General features: G+C 42.5%; 1 protein-coding gene across 1 annotated transcript in view; it reads right to left on the reverse strand.

Annotated features, from left to right (window-relative positions):
• Nucleotides 1-5,784, reverse strand: part of LDLRAD3 (low density lipoprotein receptor class A domain containing 3) — a 187,581-nt gene extending 181,797 nt beyond the window's left edge. Inside the window, exons 1-2 of the mRNA XM_019519955.1 lie at nucleotides 5,766-5,784; nucleotides 4,540-4,686 (exon numbers count right to left, since the gene is read on the reverse strand). Of these exons, the coding sequence (XP_019375500.1) occupies nucleotides 4,540-4,686; nucleotides 5,766-5,784 (166 nt within the window). The remainder of the gene's footprint in view (nucleotides 1-4,539; nucleotides 4,687-5,765) is intronic.
• Between the last annotated feature and the right edge of the window lie 4,196 nt (nucleotides 5,785-9,980).

Consider the following 9,980-nt stretch of genomic DNA (forward strand, 5'->3'; position numbering starts at 1 on the left):
GGCACCTGGCTGGAGTCTTATGACCCCTGCCACCCCCAGTGCTCCTTCCTGCCCATGGCAGGGGGTCGGACTAGATGATCTGTCTAGGTCCCTTCCAACTCATTGATTCTATGATTCTGTATCACTACAGAATCAAGCAGACATAACAGCTTGTATCATGTCCTTTGACAGCAATGTAATTGTTGTGTCTCTCTTTACCTTTAGTTTTAATGCAGCCTAGGAGCCACCAGACTAAGGAAAAGGGAAACCCCAAGCTCCTGAAAGGTTTGGGACGTGTCACTGGATCCATCTTGCCCACATGAAGATCAATTTAGCTCACAGAGGTCTAAGAATTCAAATACCTCCCTTCTGCTTTTGGCTTCTCCGACCTCTCAACAGCAGGCCAGTGCAGGATATGAATCATTTGCTCTCCCAGTTCACTCTCTTCCATGCTAATTTTACATTCCTGCAGGGGATCAGCTGGCAGATAAATACACAGGAAGAGGAAAGAACAGCCTAATTATCTTTGTTCGTTTGGGCAGGCCCACAAGGACACTCAACCAAAAATCTGTTTGTTAGTCCAATTGAGCTGAAGAATATTATTTAAATAAAAAACCTGGAGAGGACAATTCTGTGGAAACCTAAATGCATGATCACAGCGCAGAACTTTGATCTGAGGAGTTTATTGTAATTTGCCTGAGGAAAAAAAATAATTTTATGAACTGTGGTTTTACAGCTATTTAAATTTTATTGTCAGTTACTGTGTTCATTACTGCCTTCATCTCACTTGGATTCAGCCAATTCCTGCTAAAGAGAACAGCTGAATGGAGGTGGTCACAAAGCTCATTTGGCTGTTACTGATACATGAACAAATAAGCGCTAACTCCAGCCTGGTGATATTTCATGAAGAATCTATTTACAGCCAGGGAAAAGAACTTCAGAGAATGACAAAGTTCTCAGCAAAAGGAGAAAGCATCCAAGGTTGCATCCTATAAATATCTTATAGGACAAAGAGCATTTAGTTCAACTAGTTTTAAAAAGCACATTTTGGTCTGACAGTCTGTAGCATGGAAGCACACTGGGCCCCACCAAGCTTGGAAAGGTATGATATACACCAGTAATAACTTCTGTATGCATAACTGATGGACATGGTGAGCTCAGAAAGGAATCTTAATTATTATTATCCCACTCTTAATTATCATCATTTTACATTAGAACCAAAAGCCTCCAAGTGAAAGCCAAGATGCAGAGCACTAGGTGTTATATATATTAATGAGTCAAGGACTGTCCCTTAATAGGAACTTACATTCTAACCGCTAAGACACAGTATTAATATTTATTACTATTGTTTCGTCACAAAACTGGCTTGGTGGAAAGATGCGGCAGGTCAAAACCTGATGTTTTATAAAAGACTGGAAAATATGTCCGGTGTCTTAGACAGGCATTGTTCCATTGTTTCTAATGGAAAACAATAAAAGTAAATAAAATTAGTTTACTGGCTATGTCAGCAATTAGGTGAATTCTCACTGTACAGTAGGTAAAGCTCTTTTACTTTCAGTGAGGCAGAAAATCCAAGGAGGGTTAATGAAAGAACAGCATTTGACCAGACGTGTTATTTCTAATCTGATGAATTTAGCTGAAGCTCTTCCTTCTTTCAGTGCACATATAAGGAGAGTGAATAATGACTTGGAAATAAACTGTAAAGGTAAGCTTCTTACAACAGGGTTTAAGATGAATAAAAGCATCAAGGAGGTCAAACAAATGTGGCCCCTTTACATTTAAGCTGACAGCTGTGAATTTTTTTTTTTAATTTTAACCCATTTTAGAATCTCACCGAACCTTTTCTAGTTTGATCTTCCTACATAGTTTTTAATCACAAATCTGTACCCACGGACTGTACAGTCTTGTTTTCTGAATAGAATGCCAACCATCACACTAACTAAGCTAGCTAATATGCCAAGCTTCTTACCAACTAAAATAAAAGCCTTCTTTTTTTAAAAGAAAATGCAATTACACAGGAGACTCAGCTTAGATTCCCAGAGGCTGTCATTAGCTCCTATGGTTCAAAATGCTGCAGAGGAAGAGATTGGGGGAGGGAGGGGGGTTTCTGTTAAAAAAAAAAAAAGGGAAAAAAAAAATCTTAAACTTATTTGATACCTTTCTAGAGAATGAGTACCTACCTTCTCAAGCTCAGGTTATGAAGGAAGAGAAAAAAATAAGAATCATAGATAAAGCCTAAGAGATGTTTTTAAACGACATGAAAAGTAAGTTGGGGAGATACAGGAACCATTGCTTCTCTTCCTAAAGACAGGAGTTTCAGAAGGGAAGATTCTTAAATAAAAAATAGCACACTTACAGAGCCAGTGTTAAAGAGAGGAGTAGTATCTTTGTGCTAATGGTCACTGTTCAGAAGAAAGTGCTCTGAACAATGCACAGCCTGTAGCCTGGTAACTAGATCATTTGGCTGGAAAGGGGGAAAGATGCAACTCCCTCTCGGAGAGGGCTGGCCAGAACCCAGTTCTACTGGCTCTCTCAGTAAATGCCCTAACCAATAACTTACTGATCTAAATGGGCGAAAAAAGATAGGAGAGCCACTTCCTGCTCCATCCCAAGTGTCATGCATATGCCTTTTATTTCACCTACATGCCTATGCAGAGGGCAGCCCACTGAAATCCAGTCTGCTCAGTACAAGAGCACAGGTAAGTTTTTCTTAATATAACAATGGGTTTAAGGCAGGGGTATCCAACTTTTTTGAATGTGGGGCTGGATCATGAACTTTTTATCACCCAGTGGGCTGGTGAGCCATATTCAAAGACCTCACAGGAAGTGGTATCACATCAGGAAGTGATGTCACGTGACCTTTGACACCAATGAAGCTGCAGGAAGTGACAATGAAATGGGTCTAACCAGTTCAAAACTCTCCCTCTATAGCATCCACCTCTGCCACTGTTTGGGACAGGATACTGAGCTAGGTGGACTATGGGGCTGACCAAGCATGGCACTTTTTATGCTCTTATGTTCAGAAGCTCTTATGTTCTTTGGCTGAGCTTCCAAATTATGGCTGAGATTTGCAAAAAGAGGTAGACAGGCATGTTACAAAGTTGTCATAAAAGATTTGGAGCCCTCTAAATCCCATTCATTTTAATGGAAGTTGGCCTTTTGACTCAGTTTTGAAAATCTCAGCCCAAGGTGCCAACCAAATAAGTCAAAATATATTTTGCATTTCAATGCAGTGCATCTATGTGGGGCTCTCCAAGCATTTTACAAACATTAAATGAACCTCAGGATGAGCCCAGCCAGAGCAGCAGGGGCTCAGCTGCACTTTCCCCCTACCTGCACTGGTCAGTCCCGAGTGGCACACGGCTCCGCCACCACTTCCGCTGGCTGGTGCCGACCCAGGCAGGTCTGTGCCATCTGGAGCAGCACACAGCTCAAGCCGGCTTCCCAAGTGCTACTGGGGATGGGAGGAGTCCGGCTGGGTCAGCACCGACCAGCAGAAGCAGCTGCGGAGCCATGTGCCACTCGGGACTGACCGGTGCAGGCAGGGGGAGAATGCAGCTCGGACCCTGCCGGGCTCATCCTGTCCTGAGTGGCACATGGCTCTGCCGCCGCTTCTGCTGGCCGGTGCAGACCTGGCTGGGCTCCTCCCATCCCCAGTAGCATGTGGGAACCTGGCTTCAGCCGCACCCCGCTTTTCCTGGCCAGTGCTGACCCGGCTGGGTCCATCCCATCCAAAGCAGCATGTGGCTGAAGCCCGGTTCCCACGAGCTGCTGGGGATGGGAGGAGCCTGGCCGGCAGAAGCGGCAGTGGAGCCATGTGCCACTTGGGATGGACGAGCCTGGCCAGAGCACCAGGGGCTGAGCTGCATTTTCCCCCGCCTGTGCCGGTCAGTCCCAAGCGACACATGGCTCTGCCGCCACTTCTGCTGGCTGGTGCCAACCTGGCCGGCCTCCTCCCATCCCCAGCAGCACATGGGAAGCTGGCTTCAGCTGCATGCTGCTCTGGATGGAACAGACCCACCGAGGTCGGCACCAGCCAGCAGAAGTGGCAGCGGAGCCGTATGCCACTTGGGACTGACCGGCGCAGGTAGGGGGAAAATGCAGCCCAGCCCCTGCTGCTCCGGCTGGGCTCATCCTGTCCCAAGTGGCACATGGCTACTCCTCTTCCCACACGTACCACATCGGCAACATCAAGCTGACGCGGTGTGTGTGGGAACCTTGCCCCTTCCCCAGCCCTTCAGCAGCCATTAGGAAGCTGCTGAGGGAGGGACAAGGGATGGGAAAATACCTCAGCAGGTCACATGGCGGCCCACAGGCCATATGTTGGGCAAGCCTGGTAAGGTATCTACATCACAGGACTGACACGAGGTTTAACCACATTAGGAGCTGGGGAACTCTGGAATCAAAGGCATTTTCAGAGTATATCATCACTAACTGAAAGATTAACAGTCCAGCAGATGCTTCATCACTAAAAGAATCTGTATCAAAGCAAAGAATATAATGATACCTAAAAGAGCCATGTGATAAAAATGTGCAAAGATAATGGCAGTGATAACTTACGGCATTCCTTTTCATCACTTTCATCAAAGCAGTCGGGCAGCCCATCACACTGCCAGGCCCCTGGGATACAGCGCCCGTTACTACACATGAAGTTTCCAGGAATATTACATTCATTTGTGAAGTTGTTTCCAGGCAACAGCTGGCTATCTGCAAAAGAAGGGACAAAAAGAAAAGATCCCACATGATTTACAGAAGTGACTTTAACTTCTTAAGTTGTAGTCTGCTGGCATATACAGGCAAATGCAAAGCCAATGATGCTGCTGCTCACCAGTGGAATAATTAAAACACATGATGATTTTCAGGGAACCTGCTTCCTTGAGAGGTTTTACTCTTCACTACTGGTCTCCAACCCAGAAGCACCATCTTCCCCTCCCTCATTCCCACCCACTACATCCTGTGGGATTTTCCCAAATTACGGAGATCTCTGGGCTTCTTCTCCTCTTTTCTAAGGCATACACCCATGTAAAACCAAACAAGACTACAAATTGGGTTCCAAATCCCCATAATTCTGCCTGATTAGTATTTTGTCTGCAAAACATTTTTCTATCCCCCAGGGGCTGGGAACTAGATGGTATGTTGGTTAATGCATACTAGCTTTTCAATTTAGTTTTAAATACAGTGCTGCTAGTGAAAATTAGAAGTGAGCTTCCTGGTCTTAATCTAGTCCCCTGGCATACATCTGTTCACAGGCAAGAAAGGCAGCTGGCACATTAAAACAGTCTGGCAAAGAAAGCAGATTCAGCACTAGAATGGAAGAAGGGCTTCAGAGCAGGATGGAAGCATGAGGGCCAAGTCTACAGGTCAAACGTGACTCCACTCAGTAATCTCAATCCCTTGGAGGTGTTAAATGCAGATACCCTACTAAACTTCAGGAAAAATACATGAGGGAGTATGCAACAAGCTGTTAAAGAAAACTGAAGATGCAAGCTCACAGATAGGAATCCTTTTTTCCGATTCAAGGTGAAGAGCAGCACTGTAAAGCTTCAAATCTGAACTACAGAATAATAATGAATGGGACAGATGGTGGAAGAAAGATGCTTTTCTCCTCCCTTCATAGTTTGCCGCCTCAGTTGTGTAGACTGCCACCTGTACTCAGGGTTCTCATACATTTTTGCCTTCTCTGTTCCAGCTACTGATCCCCTAGGACATCATTCCTTCAATCCCCATCAGTGGTCCAAACCCCCTTCCCAGCAACCTCCACTCCATCATTCCAATCTCGCCATTACCAACTTTCTCAATGTTCATATGAACGTATTTGGTGTCTTGCATAAAGCCTCATCTCTTGGAGACAGATAATTTTAAGAAAATCTCAGCTTTCTCATATTTAGGAGCTGGGGAATGAATGGGGGGGGAGAGAGTGAGAACAACAACAACATTTCTAACCCTAAAACTTTGCTGTGCAAATTAAAAATTTTACTCTTTGCATCCTAATGACTCAAAAAACAGGAAAAGCAAATTAAAAAAAGAAAGAAAATGTATTAAAAAATAAAGAACAACTTCTGATTGTTAAGATATTCTTGTGCTCTTTGAACACTGGGGATGACAATACTACAATCTACTCTCTGTGCTCCCTTGATATCAGGGAAAATTTAAGTGCTTATTCCAGGGGTAGGCAATGGTTTTTGGCCAGAGTGCAGAAAAAACCACAATATCTACCTTGAGTTGGGAACCTTAACTATTAGCTATGCTTTCAGCTCTATCCATATTAATCTGCAGTGCTGCATAAAAGAAGGCAGCTTTCAAAGAACAGGCCCAGACCATGTGCAAACATTTTATTTTCTTCTGCTTTTGTCAATTTTATCCATTTCTTCTTTTTCCATTCTCTGCTTCATTACATACCTGTTCAAGTGAAGCCAATTTCATTTGACCCACATCCTAGTGCATAGAGGTCACTACCTAGTACATGCTGGAAAGAGTCCCTGAGCTGAATGCCTGCCCACTCTAGCTTGTCTTCACTAGCAGAAGTATCTACTGCTGACAGCAGTTGGAGGCAAACCATATCCAGCTCCAGTTCAGATTTGAATCACCATTCCTAAAGTAGTACTGAAAATTATTTGTCCTTGACTACTCTTGCAGAGAAAACCACATGAAGCATCAGTTCAACTGCAGCCACTGCTGGCTACAGTTACCATCAGTAAGCACCTGGCAAGTGCAAAGCCTCAGAGCATCACTGCAGATACAAGTTTTGCAATTTTATGCTCAACCAACAAGTCAATTTTTACCCTCACCTGAATCCAGTTCAAGTCATTCTTTGCATCACTGATCTGTATCTGCTAAGCAATTGCTAAGTCAAATCAACACTTTCAAACAACTACACACAGAGGGTGAACACCGTGAACCTTACAGCAACCTTCTAACAGCAAAAAGCAACCAACGTGCTAAGAATACAGTGCACATGCCCCACTATCAGGGAAAGCAATATATAATTAGCCAGGTTAAAATCTGAAATAACGGGGCTAGATCCTCTTTTTTCTTGGCTCACAGTTGATCGGCATTCTTCTTAGTCTAATTATACAATATATAACAGCTTAAACTTTAGTACCAGATCCCAATGGGATCAGTTAAAAAAAACAAAAAAACCCACACATACATATAGGCAATGTGACGCTACTGGAACACTGTCTTTGGAGACAGTCCCTGTTTAGTAATTTTAATAACAGGCATTTTCTTTGAGAGATCCTGAGACAGAAAGAACCAAAGGCTTTATGCTGTTACATCATTAATGAATTAAGATTTACCATGCACTAAATACAGGAAGAATTATCTCTGTTCTGCAGCTGAGGAAATTAAGGTGAGGCCCTAGTCCACATAAGAAGGTTTAAATCTAAGTCGCAGCAAGTGCAGGCCTATCTTCCTCTGATACTACTGTTATCAGTGGAAGCAAAAGTACGATCTAGGGTTCACATATTTTTGTTGCCATGTTATCTAGTCCTTCTCTATTCATTCACAGAACTCAACCTATATGAAATTGAAATTCTGGTTGTGTCTTCACCAAGGAGAGCATAGAAGGATCTAGGATTTTGAAAAGGGTGGTGCAGATGGTGTGGCACATATCACATATAACACAACACAAAACTATTCTCCAGTTAATGATTAAAGTGTCTCTTTACGAACGTGCTAGGGGCCTAGCGCTACATCACTCAGTTTAAGATCAAAGCAAAAAGAAATATAGCTATTGGAATATGCACTAATTCTCTAGATTGTATATAAAGCTTTAAAAAACCACAACAAACTAGGAAAAAAATAGTCAGAATACTGGTAGTCAAAAGAAATCATCTCATTAGTCCTGTAGTCATTATAGTTAAATGTACATCTTTTATTCATAGTCATAAAACAAAATCTAGCCTTCTTGAGCATTTCAACATGCATCCATTACTTCACTGTCCATCATTTCTACACCCGAGTTAATATTACCACACCTGAGTTAAGGTTTTTTAGCTAAAGCAAGACTGTGAAATAGAAGAAAGACGTTACCAGGAATGGCTAACAGACAAGCTAAACTGCCGAGAAAAGGATAGTTTGAATAGTGGAACATCAAGACAATTAAAAAGGATAGACTGTTATTAACACCTGTGAAATGGGCAGAGAGATTAGCAGGAATCAGAGAGACAATAATGAGCCATAAAGTTAATTGATTCTCTCAGCAAAGCCTGAATAGAAATGGTGCTGCCCTCCCAGGAAGCTGGTTTTAAAATTTGGGTGGAGCAGTAATCAAAGGTGTAGAGGCTGCAACTGCACCTCCCTGAATCCACCCTTGAATGAGAGCCAGGGTTGTGTTACAGGAAGTCTGGCAGAGCTAAGAATGGTACCCAAATCTAACTCCCCCTTTCTTTTGCCTTAACCACTGTTCTCTAAGCAGAAGAAACCTAGTCAGAACCATTTCCAAAGAACATGATTCAGATACAATGGGTCTTATAGACTCTGGAACTTCTAAACTCTAGTATTTTACTTGTTTTCTACATTTAACCTAATATGACCAGGATAAGTGTCTCAGATTCATTCTAGGTCAAGCCAAATTTCTTAAAGGAAATCTCTGCATTCCAAGTTTCTCTTCCCCTTTTAAATACAAAATGATCATGCTGTCCCAAAAAGATAAAGATATAATAGATCAGGATTCTTGGTATAGATATCAAATCCCATTCAGCAGCTAATAAAAGATTGCTTGTAGGCTTTCTAATGACATTCAAATTTATCCTAACAATGTCTTTTAAAAAAGAATCCATTGCCCCTTTTTACCAGAGGGGAAAGCGATACAGAGTGAATAAGCATCTCAGCTAAGTTCACACAAAATCTTCACTTCAGAGTTACAATTAGCAAGGCCTTTAACCCTTTAGTGGGCCCTAGGCAAACAAACTCGTGGGCAACTTTTTCACTCAATAATTATAATATGTAAAATAAGCACAACTGGTCACAAGTGTTGGGAGTCTCCTTCAGTCTCTCCTAATCAATATCAATAAATCTAAAGGACTGTGATGGCATCTTCAATCTAGCTGTTGCCCCTCAACCCCAGGCATGCACTCTTTCTGCCCATTCAACCGAAACACTGGGTGCTGGCTAATTCATAGGGAGTAGGTGTTACAGAAACACTGAAAACAGATGTAAGACAGACCAAATTAGTCCATACCGTCCATTTCTCTGAAGGATCAAACTACTACTTTAAAATAATGTCCACACAGCTGTCAGCTTTTCTGCAGCCAAGTTGCTATACTACTGCCTGTTGGCAATGGCAGAAATTCCTTCAGTCTGGCACAGGCAGCTTCCAATAGCTGATATATTTATCCTGCAAGCCTCTTTGACTAATTCTGAATCTAAAGCAGATACTAACTACATGCATGCGTTCAGTCAAGAAAAGTTAAAAAGTGGCCCATTTTCACTGTAACACATTGCTCACTTTAAAAAGCACACACCATCTGGGCTGAATAAAAAAGGCCTTGTGTTTCAATTTAAGGGGGGTTGTGGGGGGAGGGGAAGTATGGCTCCTTCCAAAAATATTGGCACGAAATATTTAACACTTGCTAAAAAAAAAAAGTTTTAAGCATTCAGGAAAAAATGTCATACTACGCTCTTCACATTTTATTAGTGCAGAAGGACAAGTATATCATTCAGACAACATCTTTCATTGCAAAAGGATTCCAAACCAATTTCTACAGCATTTAGTGCTACTGCAATGCTGCTCTCTCTCTCTGGTGGAAGGTACAGGAAAATAAAAGTAGGCAATGTTCAGGACAAACTGGACCTCTACTGTCTACCTAGATCAGGTCAAAGTTCTTCATGTCTCTTCTAAAGCTAACTACAAACAGACATTCAGGTGTTTAAACAGGGTTCAAAATAGCCACCCAATTTAAACTTAGCTCATCCTTGTCCAGACCTGCTCTCAGTGACCAGCAGTTAGTCTGTACAGAAGTTCCATGCACACAAAGCAGTCTAAAAACTGCAGAACC

Source organism: Gavialis gangeticus, unplaced genomic scaffold, assembly GCF_001723915.1.
Source record: "Gavialis gangeticus isolate Ggan-Ray unplaced genomic scaffold, GavGan_comp1, whole genome shotgun sequence".
In the NCBI taxonomy this organism is placed as follows: domain Eukaryota; kingdom Metazoa; phylum Chordata; order Crocodylia; family Gavialidae; genus Gavialis; species Gavialis gangeticus.